This window comes from Mangifera indica, unplaced genomic scaffold, assembly GCF_011075055.1.
Source record: "Mangifera indica cultivar Alphonso unplaced genomic scaffold, CATAS_Mindica_2.1 Un_0015, whole genome shotgun sequence".
NCBI lineage: Eukaryota > Viridiplantae > Streptophyta > Magnoliopsida > Sapindales > Anacardiaceae > Mangifera > Mangifera indica.
In genome coordinates, this window is record NW_025401107.1 from 121352 (window position 1) to 145763 (window position 24412).

Here is a 24412-nt window from a genome sequence, read left to right on the forward strand (position 1 = left end):
CCGTGTATGTTAGGTACGCAATCATGCATTGTCAGGAAATTTGAATTCTTAGATAAGATTAATTTTGTGGCAATTTCAAAAATTCCCTTAGTTGAGTGAAGCCATACATGGTCATGTATAAGAAATAAATGTTTGTGTCGTGTGTGACAATGAAAATAAAAAGAGGCGTAAGGCTTGATATGCATATTTTACAACTGTATTCTTTTTAGAGCCAAAGAAGTTGCCATCAAGAAGAGAAAGAGAGTGACTAAAGGAGTTTGATTAGAGTTTGGACATCGAAATCTCCACAACCATGTGAAGATTAGCGATTTGTTGGATGACAAGTACGTAGTTAGCTTTTCTTCCTCTTGTCATGTGTTATTGGTTGTGTTATATCAACCATGACTTTGTGACATTGGTTTTTATGCATAAAAGTATGTAATGATGTTAGTTATATGATTGGATAAATACATGTATCTCTAGAATTATGCATGGTGGATTTCATATGTACATAGACAAAGAGTATGAGACTATAGTTGATGATTATGATTTTACAATTTGCAACTATAGTGTGTTTGATGATTATATTGTAGTAAAAACATTATTAGAGGTTTGTTCAAACCCTAGTTAGTAAAAACTCATATTATTCACGTTTAATTTGCGTTTCCATTTAATTGGCATATTAAATACATTGAAAAGAATTTTTGAACTCAAAACCTATTAAATACGTATTTTACACCCTTCTCATATTAAACATGAATTTTTGTTTGTATTTTACGTTTGCCTTTTTTTTGAATTTTTGGCTAAGGTTAGAAAACAAAATTGCCCTTTCCATTTTCAATTATTTACAATAATTTTACAACCATTTAAAAAAAAAAAAACAATTTGTTTATTCTTTATCCCAAATTTTCCATTCTCCTTCTCTTGTAAAAAGATTCATGCTCCACGAAAACATTCAACCACTTAAACCATCTTATTTAATTTAAAATTTGTTGTTGTCAAAGGGTAGAGAAATTCTAAGTTCGAACCAAGTTATATTCTTTTCTTTCAGGCATTTATCTTCATTGGTGGCTTTGTTTTTAGGTGTATAAAACAAGTTTTTTGGTATATAAGACAAGTTTTTCCTATTTGACATTATAATATTTTGGTTCACATGTGTTGTTGTCTTTTCTTATTTCTTCATGATCTTCCTTTTTTCATTCTAAAGGCTCTATATATGTGGTACAATAGATGAGCCACCTTTAATTTCACTACATGGTCATGTTTGTTCTTCAAAACTAACCAACTTGTCTTTTGAAAGTTGTGAACTTTTTACTAATTATTATTTTTGGTTCTATTTCTAACATGAGAAAATAATTTTGATGTCAAATTGGATTTTACTTAAGTATCTTCAATTAAATGTTTTTATAGATGCACTAACAACTTGTGCATGAATTTTCACTAATCTTAGTGTTATTCTTGGTTGTTTGTGTGTTTAGTTAAAAGCTTATATTTACATGTTTTGATGATAAACCTTTTAAAATGCATAACACTATACTCTTTGGGCAATTTTATCTATCATATAGGCCTATTTGACATCAATTTGGAATTAATTTATGTTAGATTTGTAATGATTTTAATATTATGGGCATGTATCTTGTGTTTGAGTTTCAATAAGGTCTTTATTGAAAGTCTTCAGATAATAATTTGAATTTCGATTATGTATGATATTATGTTAGATTTAATAGTTAATTAGATACTTTATATTTAAATTGTTATATTAATTTTCATTAGAAGATTCGTAAAAAGTATTAAAATTATTATTGATATTACCATATTTTTATAAACATATTATTGATGATGTGTCATATTAAACCCTATATACATATTTTGTATTTTTTGTATGCAAATTTTATGGGTTCTTTTTACAAACATATTTTTTACTATTCACTGTATCATACCTATATAATCCTCATACCATTTTTTTTTCCATTCTTATATTTACTAACTAGGGTTGAGACAATTATAAATGATTTAGAGACTAGGAATTGTGTGTTGTTGATTAGAAAAGCATTGAATCAGTAGGAAGTGTTTTCTAGGTTGTGATATACGGTCGTATGGGATAGTCCACATGGTCGTGTATCATTTGCATGAAAAAAAATAAATTAGTGCAACACATGCTCGCCTTGAGGAGAACCCCATATGACTGTGGTGTAAGACACACAATCATGTATGGCTTCCTCAAAAGTGGACACTTGTATTAAGAAAAGACAGACCCATGTATGTGTATTAAGGGATACATAGGGATGCAAGAGAAAGACACACCCCTATGTGTGTGATTTGAGGAACATAAGGGTGTAGGGTCTGAACACATTTGTGTATACATTGAGAAAAGGAAAAAAAACTATTTTACCTATAAATTATGTTAACAGAAGAGAAAAGAAAAAGAATAGAAAGGTTTCAACAACCCCAGTTAAGATAAATACCCATAGTTAATTGAATGAAAGATAACACAGACCTCAACCAAGTTGAGTCCAGATTGAAAATAGTGAAAGCTAAGAAAAGTGATGTACATTTAGATAGTCACTAGTTGTGTGCAAAAGTGGTGAGAGAGGTGTAAGTAATAGGGTTACACGAGAGATAGATACTTATGACAATCATCATGCATTTGATTAGGTATGCATGGTAAGGGTTAATGACACTTCAATTAGTTCTTTATGTGGTCAACAAAATGCATCACATACGTGCCCATGGTAAAGGGCATCCAAGAATAGTTTTTAAGTTAGCAGTCATATAGTTATACGTATATGGTAAGGGAACAACTACAACCAGTTTTTCTATATGACCAGGGTATCATAGCTAGTTAGCTTGATAGTTAGCCAACATGTGCACGAGGCATAATAGTTAATTGACATCAAATATGTCAATTGCTTTCGTAAGGGCATTAGATACGCCAAGGCTAGTTTAGGCCTTAGTGAACTTTGTAAGATGGTTTATGTATATAAGGCACGAGGGTGCCGAGGATTGACAGATAGACAAAGAAGAGTGCTAGAAAACATCAACTTTTAACCATATTGAAATTCAGTAACAAAACGCTAGTTTTAGTTTTATGTTTTGTGCAAAATGTCAAGAAATCACCTACTTATTCGATGTTTTCAGTTTTCACTCACATGTTCATTTTTTATGGTTTTGCAGGTAAAAGTGAGTAACAGGGCATGCAAGAGAGTTAGTGCTCCAACCGAGTAGTTGTATAGGGGTAAAGGGCAAAATCACCTTTTTCAGATTTTATGTTATTTATGTTTTATGATTTTAGATTTTAGATTTTGTGGATTGTATTTATGCACTATTTGAATTATGGGATTTCATACACTAATTTATTATGTTGATGGTTATTCAAGTTACAAGTTATAGTATTTAGTTAAGCTTTTTTTGCATGCATTTAAGTTTAAGCATTTAATATCATGCTATAATTTTTGTTGATTTGTATGAGAAGTCAAGTTGTGCATATCACTATAGGTCATATTTCATGTGGAGGTATGTATCTGGATAAAAATAAAAAGATTTTGTAGTTGTTTGGCTCATTATTAGTGTTTTCACAATTCTAGATCGCAAGTTAAAATTTTGAGGGAAATTTTAGAGCAAATAAGGATGTGGGAGAGATAGTCTTACCACATAAGGATCATTGCTATATTGGAAGTGAGGTAAGTAGATGATCTTCCCTTCTTAATAGGGTTCAATGATTTGAAGAGCATGATTATAGTTGTGTCATTATGCTATGATTTGAGGATTCTGTATGTATATCTATTAGAGTCATGCTTGTTACAATGTAATCTATGTATTGAACTACTAGAAATGATTTATATATGTACCTACTATGAGTATATAATATATAGTGCATGGATTTTCATGATCTATATTAAAGGCTAAATATTTTGAATTTATGGTTATTAAGAAAGCATGCTAAGATACTTAGAGATTGATTTAAAGGAATACCCATGTAAAATTGCATTGTTGTGTTAAAAATTTGCGAAAATCATAGTGTTAAAAATTTACAAACAATGATTTAAAGGCAATTTCCTTGTTTGCTTTAGGAAAATGCGTTATGCAGTGAAACCCATGAACATCCATTTGGTATAGGATCCATGTCTATTCATGGCATGCCAAGATGAACGATTTGTATATGAGTGACTGAGCATGCTTGGAGAAGGGAATTAACATTGCTAATCAACTTAGTCAAAGGTATAGATGAACGATTATTCAAGTGAAGGTTGATGCCCATTCACAGGCTAAGTGGAATGAACATGGAGAAAGGGTAGTCAACACCCATTTGTGTATGGAGGAAATGAGTATTTTACCCTTGTGATGTGTGCTAGAGAGAGGATAGATATAGAAATACCCTAACAATGGCAAAAAAGAATGTTATGGGTATTTGGGGGTGCCAGACTAAAGCGGATCCAAGTAAAAAACATAAAATCATGTATACTCTTTTTAATCACATAGCTATATGCAATACAGTAATGAAACATTAAGACTATTTTTTTTTTTTTTTTGCAATTGATACTTATAAGATTTTATGCACTCGACGTTAGGTGTCTTAGCATCTTGTGTCTCAACATTTGGCATACTTGTGTAATATAGAAGAGGTCTATGGTCTGAATCTTCATGTGATTAAGCTATCCTTAACCTAAAGCCAAGGTCAACAAGTCTACTAAGTGCATTTTTATGATAAACATCTAAGATTTTATATGTTTTCACTAGGCGTCTAGGATGTTAATGTACATTGTTATCCCAGATGACATTACCAATGAAGTTACAACGTGGGATGCAAAAATAATTTGAATAGAAATTTGGGATGTTAGGAAAATATCTAAGAATATCACATTGGGATTCAATATTGAAATACAATGATTATGGTTTATGTTGTGTGCAAAGTATCGAAAGATCACCTACTTACTGAGTATTTATTACTCATCTTGTTCCTTGTAATAGTTTTGCAAGTAGATATGTTGAGCAATGGGGCGACAAAAGAACCAGCGGATCAGCTTAAGACATTGCATAAGGCAAGGGATAGTTCAATCTTTTTGTCATATGGACACTTGTTATACATCTGTGAATATTCATTGTTTATTATATAACTTATCTATTAACAGTTATGCATTATAATTATGTTTATGTGGATTGCTAGACACTTATGATGTGTTATTAAGTATTTATAATATTGATGTATTATTGTATTTATGAGTTCACACCTTTTAGCACGTTTGTTATAAAGTGTGCTTTATGCTTTAATTTTTGTTGGATAAATACCAGGTCGAGAGCCTAATATGAATTTGGTCACTATCAACCTAGTGGAGAGCCTTTATGTCACACATAAAAGAAGTTGATCAAACTCTTGCGGTATAAGATTATTCGAATTAGATTTAGTTCAAATTTTGGCTAGAGGATTTTTAGCCCTAGAAGGACTTTAGGCCATAAGTATATTTTATGGTACATAAGGACCAAAGTGTAATAATTCTAAAGTCTTTAAACGTGTATGTGAAGAATACATAGGGTTGGATATATCCAATTGGATTAATCCAAGCCCGACCTAAAATTCCTATTGACATAATCGTAACGGATAAAGATTTTTTTCTTATCCTTATCCATGCTTGTGATTTCAATTTATTACTAAAATCACAATTATGCATCATTATGTTGATTAATAGTAATCTAACCTATCTATAACGTATATTAAACCAAATCCAAGTCATCATGATTGTGCATCCTTCTATTTAGGGTCATGTGTTCAAAAACTCTATATACGAGTATGCATCCTAAAATGCATGTATATTCATCCCTTTTTTACATAGGTTCATAATTGTGCACTCATGTACGACTACCTCGTCATTTTCCTCAACCATGTATAACTATTCACCTCTATGTACACAGTTGTGGATCATCGCGTGCCCTACAATTTCTAGTAGTTTCAAAGAACAAACTCTATCCCCTAGTGCAAGTAACATTAGTCTTTTCCTTATAAATTGTTTCTATGATCCTAAAATACTTGTTTACATGCTAAACATAAAAATCATATACCATCACATCAACACTTTACACATTTTACTCCTAGTTAGCATTTATATGCCTATATAACATGTTTATCATATGATTTTCTTTCATTAAACTATCAAAGATAATCTTTAAAACATGAATTACATGCATCGCATATCTAATAGTGTAAACTAAGGGTGATGGAATCACACTTACAGCTTTTTTAGTGATGTTGGTCTTTAAGTGTTTCTAAGGAATATTCAACAACTCCAATCTCTTTCCTCTTTCCTAAAAACCTTTGATCACTGAAAACTTACACATTACCCACGGTATCTCTTTCTACTCTAAAAATGTATAAAGTGCAAAAATACTTTTTCAGCCACAGTTCAACCATTATTATTGGTCAAATAACATCATTCACAATTGTGCAGTGTCCCTTCATGGATGTTTAGATGGTTTCTTGATGAAAATCACATCCAATGATCTTTGGAAATATGCAAATCCAAAATTCAAATACCATATACAATCATACATCTTTTTATGTGCCAGTGCTTATGGTGACCAATTAGCACTATTCCATCCTTATCAGTTGTAGAAACGTGCACTGCCTTTATGCACGATCATACATCCTTGAATACTTAAATAGTTTCATATGCCATGCAGAACATGACCTTTTTGGCTTTCTTTGCTCATGCATAAGCATGTACTTTTGTGCACGATCGTATAGGAGACTTTACTATAGCATTTATGCATCAATTAAACTAAAATATGAAATGGCCAAAGTATCCTTGTGGGTATGACAAGACTCTTCCACTTGACTTGTGCTTTTGTAAGTTTAAAGGATGGTCTGAACTTTTTTAGATGATTTAGAAGTTGAACTTTATTAATTCTATTGAATCCAAAGCAAAAAAATAGAATGTTAATGGCTTTTACTTTTAAGCTTGCTTAATGATTTTTTGTAATTTATAATATTTGGAGTCTTATTCTAATTTTCCATTGGTTGTAATTGACCCCAAATACAATATTAATCTAGTTGTGCATTTCCATTCACTAAAACAAGGTTAACTGTGTTTGCCATTCTAAATAATCCTAACTCTAAAAATTGTTAGATTTATAGTTTAGAATCCAAGCTTTGATACCAATTGAAACACTTTAATAGCTCAAAATATTCTTAGAACTAGGGTGAATATGAAATTAAAGTGTAAATTAATTGCAAGCAAAATAAATATAAACACAAAGTAAAAGAGATAAGGATATAAATGCTTAAGATTTATAGTGATTAGGGGCTTTTCAACCCGAGCATTCTAGTGCAACACTTCTTCAAGCTATCAACTTGAAGTTCCACAATAAAAGTGAATGCTTTTTACACTAGTTATATGAGATTGCACCCAAATACAATAGTTGAATCAAGAAGTGATTGAATACAAGAGTTTATGTGTATGATGCCTTTACAAGTCTGATTTATGAGATTGCACCCAAGTACAATAGTTGAATCAGGAAGTGATTGAATACAAGAGTTTGTGTGCATAATGCCTTTACAATTCTGATTACAACAAGTTTAGAATAATTAACCTCATAAGAATATGAATTTAGACCTTAAAGAGAGAATATAGAGGGCTTTTCAAGAGAGAAAAGGATATAGCTAGATTATGTATCTTCTCTAACATTTTCCAACTCAAAATAACTTGTTTATATAGACCTTAAGAGTTGGAAATGCTAATTTAGCCATTAAACAATTTGAAGTAATTGTTGACATCTGAAAATGAAATTTTTCTTGTGAAATGCTTAGATGAACAAGCATTCAGTATGGGTGCATAGTCATCCTTGACCATAAGATCCACTTTTCAAATAAAGTCAACCTTGGTTAGTGTCTCAACAATAAACTATTCATATGCGCCATTCGAATGCATGATCATACATATTTCATGCACGGTCATTCATTGTATTGTATAAAGAATCATGTGAAAATTCCAAAGCATATGGTTCCTTCATGAATGACATGCATATACCTTGAATGGTTGTTCATTGAATGTTGACTTTATTCAAGTTTGACTTGGACAAAGATGCACAATTTGGCCACAAATGTTACCTCATCTCTTTAGTCCTTTATAGAGTTGTGAAAGGTCGTGTGTGATATTCATGCATGGTCACTCATTAAAAATGTTGATAATTCCTACTTTGACTCTTTTTAAACACAAATGGGTTAAGCGTGCATGAGATGTCTTGCTTGTTCATGGCATTATAAAGGTCATGCAAGGTCGTGCATCCAAGATGTATGGTCATGCATTGCGTATTTGAAGAGAGTCTAAAAATCAAAAGCCTAAACGGTCGAGCATTATGGGTCACCATTTTTCACGAATGAGCCAAAATAAAACTATGCATGACTGTTCGTCAATGGTGCGTAGTCGTGTATTCATTTGTGTTGTGCATTTTTCAACTTTGATCCAAATTGGTCATGACCTAAGTCACGCTTTGGAAAAATTAACACATTTTAACTTGTTTTTCTATTCATCAAGACACTTTGGGGTTCAATAGGTTTACTTCAATTTTACATTGATTTATCATAAATTTAAAAATTCTCTCAAGCTATTCTGAAGGTGCATCTTAGAGGATTCAACTTCATCCACTTTTTTTTTTGAAAGACTTCGACTGTGTCATTAAGGTGAATAATATAGTCTTTGACAAACTTGGAATTCACCAACATATCATCCATATAAACTTTCATGGTTTTGTTGACCATCCACATTCTTAAGACCAAAGACCATCACTTTATAGCAATATAATATACGATTTGTGATGAAAGAAGTGTGCCCTTCATTTGATCTAAACATGGGAATCAAATTGTAGTCTAAACAAGCATTCAAGAAGCTCAACAGTTTGTGTCATGACATTACATTTGCTAGTTGATCAATTTGCGAGAGCAGGAAGCTATCATTTCAACTATGTTCAAATATGTGTACATTTACTTAGTAGGATAAAAAATCCCTCATAAGTCATGATTAACTAACTTGCCATATTTTTTGTTTGCCACCAATTTAATCCATTCCGTTGCCCTCCCTGATTGTCCATTGCTCTAAAATCAACCCAACAATGGTTTATATAATTTAATAAATAAAAATTTTAATAATTAAAAAATAAATTGTGTTAAAATTTTCTATTTCACCCGAAATTTCCTACATATTGTGTATTTTAGCGCATATGGTTGAAAATGTTAATTACCCCATAAATATAAAATATTCATAAATCCTCTGATACAATATATAATGTAAAATAATTTTTGCATGACCCATGCACATGGCACATAGTATAATATCAATAAGCCTCTCATGTGCCTCGAATAGTAAAATTTCAATAAGACCCTTACATGATGGAATATCAAAAAGCCCTCTCATGTGTGTCACACTATATAATATCAATAAGCCCCTCATGTGAATCGAATAATAAAATTTCGATAAGGCCCTTACATGATAGACTATCAAAAAGCCCTGTCCATATCTCACACATAATAGATTTCAATCACCGAGGCTCAAGAATTTCAATCCAAACTTTAAATATCAAACCAACATACCAAACAACAATAGACAATTATGGTATAATTATAAGTTTAAACTAATCATTCATTAATAGACCCAAATGTAATGAAAATCTTTCCCTTGATTTTGGGCTTTAATGATTGAAATGTGAGTGAGAGAGAATGAAAATGAATTTTTTAAGTTGTTTGCAAGTTTTTTTTTTTTCTCAATTAAAAAATTTGAGGTTTTATTTAAAAGGTTTGGAGTGTGCGCTTTTTTATATTTAAATTTGAGTTTTAGTTATGCATACTTGTAATGAACTCCAACTCAAGAATAAATGATAATATATATAAAAATATTTAATCATTAGTTATAAATCACTAAATTACATAGTGATATATCATCATCGAAACCATTCATTATAAATCCATATACTTATATTATTTACTTGTATTTGCCTAGCCCTGGGAGTAGTGACTAGTTTTGTATACACCTTCAAATGGGTTATTTTAATTGTTTTTCGTAATCGTCACCTTCAATTTTGAGAAAACTTTAGTGAAAAAGGTGGGTTGAGTAGGTATTAAAATGCTGCATGATACTTGACTATGTATAAATCAAAGCGGCTACTAGACGATGCTCGTCATTTTATCTTCAAAGAGTCACTCACAAATCTCTGGACTGAGACACCACTTTAAAAAAAAAAAAAATGAGACGCAAATTGGTTTAGTTTGTTGTAATTTCTAGGATAATTAATAATAAAACCAAGAATCTTCAATGATACAAGGATAAACGGTATAAAAATGAGATCAGATGGATAAACATGGATTACAAAGACAGTGAAGCTACCTTCAAGTTCTGTCTTCATATGTCCCAAAAATTTCTTCAAAATACACTAATGACAATTATTTCAACGCCATATTTAGATATCAAAGAGCTAAACCAGATGAAAGGATGAAAAATTAGAAGGGTCTGGTCTCGGTCACAGCTTCCACAAGCTTCTTCTCCAATTGATCTTCGTCAATCCACACAGAGCTTTGTCGATGTATGAGCTCAATCTTCTCTTTCTTCTTCTCTACCCTTGCTTTTTCTTTCATTCTCCAGTTTTCAAGCTTCTCAGCTCTTTCCTTTAACTGCATTCAATATAAAAGAAATAAAATTAAGGCATATGACACATGTATGGCCTATCAATGTGGCATGATGAAACAAGTACCATGTCACAAATATAAGCAATGTTAACAGAAACAAAAAATCAGTTTATATCAAGTATAACAACAGATAACTGACCAGATGCCATAATCAAATCTGACTTAATATTACTCGAGTTAAAAATCAAAGTTTTTCCTCACATAGTGGGCCACTATGTTATTATGTGATTTTAAATTAAAAATAAAGTAACACTTAATTACATGGTAACACATTATCATTGGTATACAAAATAGTACTCATTAATCAACCACTTATGAACTAAAACAATTCAAGTAATACAATTTTTTCTAATTTTCTTAAAGCATCTTTTTTTTTTTTTTTCAAAAGGTTTGAACTAATAGCATGAACATAACACCAAGTACATTCTTTGAAGTATGAAACTCTAATATATATATAAAAGAATGATTAGATGCGTGAATGTTTTCTAGCTCAAAATTTTTCTCATGTGAATTTCATAAGCTTATTTTGCATAATTTTACTAGAAAGATATACCAATCTGCTGATATGTAAGATGCCAAAACCTGTGAATCAAGAAGCAACACCATCATTCTTATCATGTTATAAGGTCAGACTGAGGTTGTAACTATCTACAAAGTCAACTAATTCAAACTAAAACAAACCACAATAATAAAGTAACAGAATACTTTGGAAACAATGTAAGAATGCTCGCAAGCAAGAAAATGCGAAGTCAATAAAAACCAATACTTTACATCTGATAATGAACATACAAAGACTTATAAATCCAAAGAGAAATATAACCATTTGTTCAAGTATGTATAGGTTCATAGATAAGAATTTCTACAAATAAAATACTGGCAAACTCCAATAGTTCTGATATTCATAAAAATCCATATTTTTAAAAACCTGATTATCATCATAAAACTTCCCAAAAATCAACAAGGAGCTCCCCACAAAATTTACACATAAAAGATCTCTAACTCATCTAAATTTTTTCCAAACAAAACTTGAAAGAACATGTTAACATGTGCGATTAAAAAAAAAATGAAACACACTAAAAAAAGTAAAAATATAGCTTAGAAATTTGCTTCATGCTGATTGACACATATATTACTTTTACATAAAAGGAGTATGAGACAGTAACAAGCAGCTACTTTTAACCATGATTCCAATTATTCTACAACAAACTTGGATCGCTTTAACAATTCATGATTAATTTCAGTATAATTATGTAATTGTTCAATAGCAGCATAAGCATTCAAATTTCATCAACAACATAATATACACAGGCAATCAAAAAATATACAAATACTTATCAATCCAAAAAGTAAAAAGCCGTTTGTTCAACCATTTGTAGGTTAATGTTAGGAATTTCTAAAAATACAGTACCCCAAAACTCCAGCAACTACAAATTTGCAAAACTTACAATTATTTTAAGTCTAATTATTATCATTTCCCTGAAATCAGCAGAGACCTATCCTCGAAATTTACACAGAAATATCTCTTACCTATCCAATTTTTCCGAAACCAACATCTGCACTCAGTTTCAAACAAAAGCTTGAAAGAAATTATTCGCATGTGCAATTAAGAGCTACATGAAATGCACTAAAAAAATTCTAAATTAAATTAATGGACTTTAACCCCAGATTTGCATCTTTCAAATCATATGGTATTAGCAAAATTATTTTTATTTTATTTTATGAAATTAATATAAGAACTATATTAGCAAAAGTTCTTAAAATTTCCAAAAAAAATGAACAACTAGATACATACAAGGACTTGGCGAAATTCTTCTAGAGCAATCCTTCTTTCTTCGGCTCGAACCTTAGCCGCCTCCGCTTTCAACTTCTTACGCTCCTCATTAGCCAATCGAATAGCTTCTTTTTTCGCTTCGTCTTTTCTCTGCTTTTCGAGTCTCAGCATCTCCATCTCTTCGATATAGGCTTTGCGGGTCTCTTTAACTTGTTTCGCATACTGTCTTCTCAAGAGAGCCAGTTTCCTTTCGGCCTCTTTTGGGTCTTTAAGGGCTTCCCAACTGCCGAGAAAGGAGTTTGGGCCCAAGAATTGGCGGGTCTGTTGATGGTTGTTGCGATGGCTGGGTTGAGACGGTGGTGGGGGCACAGTGGTGGAGGAGAAAGAGCGCGTCAGAGAACGGCGGAGAGAGCGGGTGACGGTGGAGGCCATTCAAGAGTTGAGTGCTCCAGCCAATCCAAGAGGGCTTCAAGGTTTAGGGAAATTAATTCAATTTAGCGTAAATTATTGTTTCACCCAAGGTTTAAGGTAATCACAACTTCCCACCCGTAAATCATTTTGTTCTAAACTTTCATTCAAATCGAAAATTGCAAATCCTTTAGGGGGCGTTTGGTTTGGGTAATATTGGATTACTAAAATAAAAAAATTACCTTAAAGATAAATTACTTAGAAGATTTCTGGGTATAAATGATTACTATGTTTGATAAAATTTGATAGGTATAAATAATTATTGTGTTTGGTTAAAGGTAATAAAAAATTATTAGTAAATTATTTTACTTAAATACCCTTGAATATAATTATTTTTAAATATTTTTTATATTATTTGTCACATTAATTAAAAATAAATTTATTTTTATCTCAAAAGATTAATAAATAATAATTTTTCTATAATAAACTCAAGATTACTCCAGTAATCTTTAAATACCTAAGGTGAAAGTGGTAATCAGATTACCACCTATATTATCTGTCACATCAGCATTAGTAATAGAAAATTACTGTAATCTTTTATTACTGACAAACCAAACAAGAGAATAAAAGATAGATTACCAAGGTAATCTTAAATTCCTTTAACCAAACGCACTCTTAAAAAATAAATAATGATAAAAAGGTATAAAAGTTATAAATAGTGTTATATGTATAATTTTTATGTATAAATAATAATATATTATCATGTGATTTGATAGTAAAAAATTAAAGATAAAATAGTACTCAATCATATGATAACACATCGTTATTTATGTATAAAAATTATACACATAATATTATTAAAAAATTATTTCAGCATCTTAATTTTTTTAAAAAAGGGTAATGATCAAATTTAGTCAAATTACTTTGACTTAGTTTGATAGGTTATCCTTAATCTAGATCGAGCAACAACAGTATAATTATGGAACAATAAGTAAGGGTAATCAAATCAAGTCAATGTATGTCCCTTCCCTTAAAAAAAATGTTTTGATTTATTATCTTAAGTGAGGTTGATTGATTGCAAATCGATTGATACATCAATTTTTTACAAAAACAATATTTGTGAACATTAAGATTCGGTGTTAATTAATAAAGAGAGAGATAAAATATTAGTGGGTAAACAAATCTATATTTGTATTATACTCAGGTTGGATATTGTTTATGCTATTAGCACAGTAAACTCAATTCATGCACATTTCTAATGAGATCATATAGGTAGATTCAGACAAGATTTGTCCATGTTATCTTGAATAACCATCTCAATGTTGATGGTCACATCCAATAGAAAGTTCATGTTGATATTTTACTATTGTTGGTGGTGACCACGTACATGAAACAATAAAGGCCGAAAGACAATTATCCACTTAAGGTTTAATAAAATGATGAATTTTTATTCATTAATTTTAAAAAAGCCAATTATTCATTTATTATTTGACTATGTGTACCTATGTGTACCTAATTTTAAAATGATGGTAGTGATACCACTCAAGTATATGATCTTCGACGCCGTGTGACCCGCTTGCAACAATCTGGAGGTTCTCTTGAGAAATATTATAACAACCTCCAAGGTTTGTGGCGTGAGATTGATTTTCGACGTTCAAATCCAATGAAATGTGTTGTAGATATTCAACGTTATAATGACCTTCTTCAAGAAGAGAGAGTGTATATTTTTTTGGATGGCCTTGATGACCGACTTGACAAAATCCGAGCTGATGTACTACAAACACAACCTTTTCTTGCAGTGGAACAGACATATGCACAGGTTCACCGAGAATCTATTAGACAAATGGTCATGATCACTAGTAACAATAATGAAACTCTAGGGGCTGTTCTGGTCTCCAAGAGTAGTAAATTTGGACAATCTACTTCAACCTCTATAGGCTTTCTTTTTGTGAGTAATGGAAAATCTGGTATGACCTCTAAGTCACGGATCACTTCTGATGAAACCAAGTGTTCTCATTACGGTAATTTAAAGCATACCCGTAAGAACTGCTTCAAACTGTATGGCTATCCAAATTGGTGGCATGACCTCTAGACTCGAAAATGTCATGACAAGGCTGAAACTGAGGGTAAGGCTGCGGTGGTGACAATAGAGCCCCAACTCTCCTTCACACCACTTGTTGAATCATCATAAGGAGATATACTTATTTCAAATTCAGGTAACAATCTTTCGCATTAAGCTATTGATAGTAATGATTGGATACTTAACTCGGGGGCCACCGACTATATGACTTATGATGCCACTGATTTTTCAACAACTTCACCACCAAGATGTACTACAATTGCTAATGCCAATGGGGTCATATCTTCTGTCATAGGAGCAGGCATTGTGACTTTGTCACCTGCAATATCATTGCATAACACTTTACTCGTTCCTTCTCTCATTCATAAATTATTATCTATTAGCTAAATGTCTACTGATCTAAATTGTGTTGTACTCATTTATCCTACCTTTTTCCTTCTTCAGGATGGGATAATTGGGCATGGTACTAGGAGGAGGGGGGGGGCTCTACTACATGGATGATATTAGTATGGGTCGAGCATATCATGTACATCATCAAAGGAACACCAAAGAACAACAGATTTGGTTGTGACATCACCGATTGGGACACCCATCTTTTGGTTACATGAAACATCTATTTCCTGATTTATTTACAAATATTCAGCCTTGTAATTTTCAATGTGACACCTGCATTTTAGCCAAGAGTCATAGAACTATCTATCCTTTAAGTATGAATAAAAGTAAAGTTCCATTTGCTTTAATTCATTCTGATGTGTGGGGATTTTCTCTGGTGACTACAGTATCTGGTTTTCGCTGGTTTGTAATTTTTGTTGTTGATTGTACACACATGACATGGTTGTATCTACTGAAACATAAAGATGAAGTGTTGATTGTATTGCAAGCTTTCCATGTAATGATCTAGACTAAATTCTTAGCTAAAATTCAGATTCTCAGGTCTGATAATGGTGGGGAATATATGAATCAACGATTTCGAGAGTATTTTCATCTTCATGGATTACTTCATGAGACCTTATGTCCACAGACCCCTCAGCAAAATGGCATTGTCGAGAGAAAGAATCGACACATACTCGAAATAGCTCATGCTCTGTTACTTGGAGCATATGTACCTAACAGACATTGGGTAGATGTTGTTGCTACTGTTATACACCTCCTCAACCGAATGCCATCTTGAGTCTTAAATTTCAAGACACCATTACAAGCTCTCTTCTCACATGTATCTCTGCCATCCGTGTTGACGATTCTAACTCGCACCTTTGGCTGTGTAGCATTTGTACATCTGTATAAAAATCAACGCATAAAACTTGATCCATGTGCAATTTGATGCTTATTCTTGGGATATGCCATACATAAAAAAGGATACCAATGTCATGATCCCGTCACTAAATGCACCTATGTTACAATGGATGTTACTTTTTTAGAATCTGAAACTTTCTACTCTCCTTTTGCATCTAATTCTTCCCTTCAAAGGAAAATTCAGGGTGAAGAACAAAATTGGTCTCTACTCAAATAGCTGGATAATATGTCTACAGAATTGGTAGACAATATGAAACACTCTATAACAGAATCGGTGGTTAATGAGGTACCTTGTCCAACTGATAACTCCAACAGAGACATCTACAATACCACTTCCAACTGAAATAGAGACCTTAACCCTCTCATACCTGAAGACCCATCTCTTGAGAATATTCGTAAGGTACACTCTCCTACTCCACCTTCAAACTCTAATGACATGAATACTTCTGCTGGTTACACTCTACCTTTTAGGCATAATCGTGGCAAACCACCAAATAGATATTCTCCAAATATTGAGGATCGAAGGTCACAGTATCCAATTGCCAATTATGTCTCAACAAAAAGGCTCTATAAGCCCTTCAAAACTTTTATACAGGAGCTGTCCTCGAATCATGTTCCTACTAGTGTTCAAAAAGCTTTGACAAATCCAAAATGGACTCAAGCCATAAATGATGAAATGAAGGCACTGGTAAAGAACAAAACATGGACTCTTGTTAGCTTGCCTAAAGGGAAAAGAACAGTAAGGTGTAAATGGGTATTTTCCATTAAATACAAGGCGGATGGGTCGATCGAGAGATACAAAGCCAAGTTGGTCGCGAAAGGTTATACACAGACATATGGTGTTGATTATCGAGAGACCTTCTCACTAGTAGCCAAATTAAATACGATAAGAGTTTTATTATCTCTTGCAGCAAACCTTGATTGACCATTACACCAGCTTGATGTAAAGAATGCCTTTCTCCATGGTGATCTTGAAGAAGAAGTGTACATTGACATCCCACAGGGTTATACATCGAATTCCAAAAACAAAGTTGTGTATAAACTCCAACAAGCACTGTATGGACTGAAACAATCACCACAGGCATGGTTTGGGCGATTTAGTTTGGCAATGAAAAAATATGGCTTTCAACAGAGCAATTCAGACCATACACTATTTTTAAAGTACCAACGAGGAAAGGTAACAAACTTGATAATCTATGTAAATGACATGATTATCATAGGAAATGATCTAGACGAGATAGCAACACTTCAAAAGTAATTAGCAACTGAGTTTGAAATGAAGAATTTAGGGGGGCTCAAATATTTTCTAGGAATTGAAGTTGCTAGATTAGGACAAGGTATATTTCTATCTCAATAGAAATATACCTTAGATTTGTTATCTGAAGTGGGATTATTAGAGTGTAAACCGGCAGACACACCGATTATTCAAAACCATAAACTTGGAGAATATCCAAACCAAGTACCTACTGATAAAGAGAAATACCAAAGGCTGGTTGGTAAACTTCTTTATCTCTCACATACTCGTCCATATATCGTTTATGCTGTAAGCATAGTGAGTCAATTCATGCATTGCCCAAGCGAAGATCATATGAATGCTGTAATTTGAATTCTTCGATACTTGAAGTCCTCACTTGGAAAAGGACTTATGTTTTCAAAGAATAATCACCTGAAGATTGAAGGCTACAAGACGTATATTAGGCAGGGAATATCACAGATAGAAAATCCACCTCAGGGTACTTTACATTTGTTGGTGGAAATCTTGTGACATGGAGAAGTAAAAAACAAAAGTGGTGACATTATCACGTGCTGAAGCTGAGTTTCGGGGAATGGCTAAAGGTCTTTGTGAGCTCTTCTGGCTCAGAAGATTAATGATTGAAATTGGTTTTTCCCCAGCCTCTGAGATGGATCTGATTTGTGACAACAAGGCTGCCATAGATATTTCTCATAATCTTGTCCAACATGATCGGACAAAACATGTGGAGGTAGACCGACATTTCATCAAACAAAATCTCAAAGATAAGATTATTCGATTTCCTTTTGTTAAATACGAAGATCAGTTGGCAGATATACTTACAAAAGCTGTGTCAAGCAAAAAATTCTACAGCTCACTAGACAAGTTGGGCATCCAAGATTTGCACGCACTAACGTGAGGGGAAGTGTTGACGTGAGCTGTCAAACTAAAGAAATTACAGGATAAATCTTTAATGTAAATCTCTTGATTGATAATCCTTTGATTCAAGGGTCAAGCCTTATCATAGCCATAGTTTATGTATAGCCAAAAATAGACTAGAATCTGTATATATATGTGTACTCATTCTCTATAAAAAAGATATAGAGTGGAGATATATATTAAAAAAGTAAGGTTTTTCTTCTACAAAATTTGTCAGGGCCGAATTTCATGTGATAGCAAAAGCTAAAATTTCTCTCTTTGTGTTGTTAAATTTGTGTTATTTTATTGATAATATTAATGTTGACTCAGTTTGTTAAAGAGAAGATTTTCACCGTAAACTTACTTTGACGTCACGAAAAAAGTGATATGTTTGTATGGTTTGTTTGTAAAAGCTAATGCTACAAATTCAATAACCATGGTGGAGTTGATTATGTAAGTTTGTTTTTTGCAACCCTAAGAAATTGTACCACCTCTAACTCTAAGCATAAAAATCAACCCACTTGTCAAAGCATGATCCTCTTTGTCGAAAACCCAACTTGTATTTGAGTAACCTTTCAAAACAGAAGGATACCCTTCATAGCTTATGATAACTTATGCCATAGTTTATTTTTGGCCAAAGGACTATTTCCCACCCAAGGTACGCTGCATTTTCAAGTTTCCCCCTATTAACTTTGATAATACCAAATACCTACCCATGAGCAATTAAAATTAACGGAACCCTAACTCCTTGAAATTTTATCTCTTTTTGCCCCCTTCAACTTTAAAACTAAAAGTTTTCCCCAACCTAAGTTTTAAAAAATGACAGTTTCACCCTAAGGTTTCGTTTTGAAATCTCCGATGTCATCTTCTGCTCCATTGCCGACGACCTCTCCCTCCCAAAGCATCATCTCCTTTCGGCGGTCTCTTTCCTTCCGTTTGGATGTTCGATCGACATCAGAAAAGCCTTGGAAGACGAACTTCATCTTCCCAGACGAAGTTGTCGTCTTCGTCTGGGAAGACGATCAACTTCCCAAAAGAAGACCTCTGGAGAGGATGCTTCGGGAAGGAGAGGTCGCCAGCAATGAAGCCGAAGATTTCAAAACGAAACCTTAGAGTGAAACTACCATTTTTTAAAACTTAGGCTGGGGGAAATTTTTAGTTTTTAAAGTTTAGGGGGGCAAAAAGAGATTATATTTTAGTTTATTTTTAATATTATAGAGAAAATAACGATTTTACCCTTATCACCGTTAATTTTAACTGCTCATAGGTAGGTATTTAGTATTATTAAAGATAAATGGTGGAAACTTGAGATTGCAGCATACCTTGGGTGGGAAATAGTCCTTTGGCCTTTTTTTTTCTGTAATATTTAACACCATGACAATGCAGGCTACTTTGATTATTAGTGTACCTACTAAGCTTTCCTACAACAAAATTTATGTTTGACCTAGTGCAAGTCAATGTAATGAGATTGAGAAAATGTAGTACTTTCTGTATCTCTTACAGTTTTGATTCCTGGGATGACATTAGCCTCTCTCATGTCTTTCATGGTAAAACTATTCCACAGACAAACAGAATATGATACCTTTGTTAGCATTGAACTTGTTATATACATATTTATCTAAGTTTTTTGATCATGTATCCATTAACAAGTGCAACATCATCAAATTTTAGATGTCATTTTGGTACTTGATTTAGTCCACACAAAGATTTAACTTTCTGTTTAAACTAATCAAAAGCAATCCACCTTTAATTGTAAAATGAAATCTTCGTTCACCCAAAAGATACAAAAACAATATTTCTAAAAATATAGGAATAAAATAACAACAGAAGTTTAAAAATTAAGCCTGAAAGCAAAGACAAACAGTATGATCCTACAGCTAATGATCCTACATCTACTTCATTTTGTACACGTACGTCCACCTCTTCTTTGGCGAGCTTCTTATTCTGTCTTTGTTTCTGCATATTAGTACAAATGTAAAATTCACATGTATTATCAATGATCCAAGATGTCAAAGTAGACAGATTAATGTCAATCATGTACATACCTAAAGTAGCAGCCTTAGACATTTTCTTCTTGCTCGATAAAAAGACTTTGCAGTATTTTTTCCAATGACCAGGCTTACCACAGTAAAAGCGAACCGCCTTCCCATTCTTGCTAACAGCACCGTGGCTTCTAAAGCATTACCCAAAGGCTTGGACTTGAGCTTAGATTTGGCATTAGTCTTAACCTTAGCCTTGCCTACGCTAGCGTCAATTGGAAACACTGGTGTAGCCTTCTTAATATATTGCTCCGCAATTGTGAGCATGTTCAGTAATTTAAAAAGGGAATTCTCCATTCCATTCATAATATAATTTATTCTGAAATGAGAATAAGAGTCAGGCAAGGATTGCAAGATAAGGTCCACAACCAACTCATTATCCATGCCAAATCCCAAAGCTTTTAAACTCTCTATATACACAATCATCTTGAGTACATGAGGACTAACTTGGGCTCCCTCAGCCATTTTGCATGTAAACAACTGTTTGGGGATCTCGTACCTCTTGAGACGACCTTGCACTTGAAACAACTTTTGGGATGGAAGAGCATGGTATAGACATCCATATGCTCGGGTTGCCTCTACAGCTCATAGGTCATTGATGCTAGCATGATGCAAGCATCAAGATGTCTTTGGTAAGCACCACGCTCATCCTGAGTGACACCAGGACCAGACTCTGCTGGCAAGACTTGCTCAATGGTTTATAACTTCCTCACATAATGCAGTACAATTCAGAGATTTCGATATTAGTCTATGAAATTAGTGCCATCCAACCTATTATCCTTCTCAATTATCAATTGCAGGAATGGGTTGTTTGAACTTGTTTTAACATTTAGATCCTGCATGAGTAAAATTGGATTACATTATTATCACATTTATAAATTTATTTAATATTGTCTTTTATTAAATAAATGTCCTTCCTATTCTTTAAACCAGTAGCCATTTACCATTAGATGAACATTTTTGTTGGACCTAATGGACCAAGATCCCGCCTATTTAAATAGGATGAGTGAATAAGAATAAAATAAAATGGGTTGTGCTAAAGCAATTTTTCACCGACATCTCTAGGGTTCTTGCGCAGAGTCAGAGTTGAAAAACCTGCTCTGATACCATGAAAACAAAAATAAAACACAATGGGTAATTACTATTTTCTATTCATAGACTTTAGAATATACATGGGCCTCATTATATAGGAGATTTACATATAATAAGACATTTACATAACATTAAACTCCTCTAAATCCTATATTTAAAGAGCAATGCTATGTGTACCCGTTTTTGGTACACAATTCATGTACACAGTGATGTGTCATTATGTAATTAGGTAATTTTAAAATATGTGTCATCATATGATAAAGAAACATCCAATTACGTAATAACATCTCATCTGTGTACATAAATTATGTATCAAAAATAGGTACACATAGTTTTATTGATATTTAAAATATGTTACAATTATCTCTTTTTATAATTACAAAATAAAATCAGTTAACTAATAGCTAATAATCTTGTCCTTATCACACCCGGATCTCTTTCCTTTTAAGAGCATGTTTAACAATTTTTTACAAGCCTAGACTAAAACCGTACCTTTTTATCTTTTACAACTGCTGTTGAAGGTTTTTTAGTTACAGGATCTTCTGGAGACAATCCGAGATTCCTTTTCCTTTCTACCTGTGAAGATATAATTAAACTGAATCATCAATTATAACAAACAAATACAAAAGTAAAATAAAAAAGTTTATGAGATAAGATTATTAGTAAGGGCAATAGAAGATTTTGCATTTGCAATTTCTCCATTAAGTTGGCAGAATCCTTGTCTTCTTCTAATTTTTGACCATTTTTTTCCCTGGCACTTTTTTCCTCCTCTTTCTCAGCTTTCCAAAAGGCCAACAAACAAGCTAGACCAAAAAAATTGTTTCATCCAAAAGATAGTAAATGAATGTCTAAAGAAACATTTAATGTTATTCACCATAAGACAAACCACTTTTCATTTGAGGAAACATGAGGTCCCAATCTCCTTAACTGTACTAGTTTCTCCAGAAATTTTTATGTCGGCTAAAGTGATGGAAGATGAAGATAGTGATTCACACAGAAAGAAGATGAACATAGATAAGAAATCAGGGGAAGAAAACATACAATACACGTGTTTAATTGCCAAATCATCATCTGCTTATTCATTCTCCTGCCCTAAGTAGGCGCCAACAAGATTATTACAAATTGTAAAACGTCACCGTTAGCATTACAAAATAAAGTCTATCCTATGACACCATATTGCTTACTCCTACAATGCTATTTCTAACTCAGCTGGTCTCCACTTCCCTTCTCTTCCATTTATAACCAATTTTTGCACACTCTAATTAGGTCGTTATGCAACAAGTTCCCCCTTCCTAGCTTCCTTGTCCTCAAGGGGGAAGACTGAAAACCGATGACGAATCTCATCAGCGAACACCCATGTAGCCGTCTTCGGAAGCTCTCCTTGCCATTGAATTAATAGCTTGGTAGCAATGACATTGCCCTTACAAACCAATTTCTTGTTAGGAATGGCATGACGAACACGAATTAGTTGCTGAAGTTAGGGTGGAAGGAAAGGTAAAGCTTCCACTCTGGAATAGACAAGACGCAAGAGGGAAACATGGAAGACATTATGAATTAAAGCGTCAACAGGTAATTGCACCTTATAAGCCACTTTGTCGATAACCTCTAATACGGGAAAAGGGTCATAATACTTGGGCTGAAGTTTCAGAGCTCCCTAGTGCATCAACACCTGCCGATAAGGTTGGAGTTTAATGTACACCATGTTAGCTACTTGATATTGTTGGTTTCTATGCTTGCCATCAACCACAGACTTCATACGATGTTGGGAATGACACAAGTTATGCTGCAATACTTGAATGGTGGTCTCCCTCATTCGTAGCATGGTGTCCACCTCGGCTAATGATTGTTAGAGAATTGAGGCTCTTTGTGTCATTTTACATAATAGTTACAAAATATAAGTCAAAGCAGTAGATATGTTTTCAAAGCAGTAGATATGTTTTTGGTAAAAATGCTTGATGATCCTTAATTTTAGGACTTTTGTTGATTTTTGGTTGTACAAATTAAGCTTGTTGATGTCATGTACTGCTCTTGGATGTATGTATAACTCACTCACGAAAATTAAATTCAGATTTGAAGTCCATCAGCTCATCTTTTTCTCTTTCTTTTTTTCTCTGTTTTTCCTCTGTTTTCCATACATTTTCTGAATTTGAAAAATTCCAGATTTCTTTGAGTTTTATGAAACTCTTGTTTAATTCCTACTGCAATATCATGTTATCAGAGCATGTTTAATGATCTTAAGGGGCTGTATTAGAAGAAGAAGAAGAAAAAAAAAAACCTTCACCTCATAACTCCTTCATCTAAGCTCACAATGGCCTCATCCTCTTCTAATCTTTTACCACCTCTTTATAATGGTGACTATTATCATATTTGGGCTGTCAAAATGAAAGCTTTTCTAAAAGGAGTAGGTCTTTGGCAGTACGTTGAAGAGGAGAAGCTGTCTCCTCAACTGGGACCCAATCCCACTTTAAATCAGTTCAGAATGCATGAAAAAGAGATGACTAAGGCTCCCAGAGCTCTTTCCATAATACACCAAGTAGTCACAGATATTATTTTTACAAAAGTAGTGGATTGTGAGACTGCTAAACAAGCTTGGGATAGACTTAGAGAATACTCTCTTGGAAATGAGAGATCAAGGCAAATGCATGTCTTAAATCTCAAGAGAGAATTTGAGACTTTGAAAATGAGGGAAACTGAAACAATAAAGGAGTATGCTAATAGAGTGATGAAGGTAGTCAACCAAATAAGATTGATTGGAGAGACACTTACTGATCAAAGAGTTGTGGAAAAGATTTTAGTGAGTATTCCAGAGAGGTATGAATAAAAAATTTCCTCTCTTGAAGACTCTAAAAATCTCTCTGAACTTACTTTAATAGAAGTGGTAAATGCCTTTAAAGCCCTAGACCAAAGAAGAGCTTTAAGACAAGAAGAATCAATA

At 33.0% G+C, this 24412-nt stretch overlaps 1 protein-coding gene across 1 annotated transcript; it reads right to left on the minus strand.

The window, feature by feature from the left end:
• Positions 1 to 10218: 10218 nt before the first annotated feature.
• Positions 10219 to 12909, minus strand: LOC123205764 (MAP7 domain-containing protein 2-like). Its single transcript, XM_044622793.1, has 2 exons — positions 12438 to 12909; positions 10219 to 10630 (listed from the first exon to the last, which is right to left on the minus strand). Exons 1-2 carry the CDS (start codon positions 12846 to 12848, stop codon positions 10460 to 10462), a joined length of 582 nt encoding a protein of 193 aa, XP_044478728.1. The 5' UTR covers positions 12849 to 12909; the 3' UTR covers positions 10219 to 10459.
• Between the last annotated feature and the right edge of the window lie 11503 nt (positions 12910 to 24412).

What these genes read in the sequence shown, in the direction of transcription:
- LOC123205764 (XM_044622793.1), bottom strand. Translation starts at nt 12,848, where the DNA reads ATGGCCTCCACCGTCACCCGCTCTCTCCGCCGTTCTCTGACGCGCTCT. An exon ending in AAGAATTTCGCCAAGTCCTT is followed by an intron (nt 10,631 to 12,437) that starts GTATGTATCTAG and finishes TATTGAATGCAG; the next exon opens with TTAAAGGAAAGAGCTGAGAA.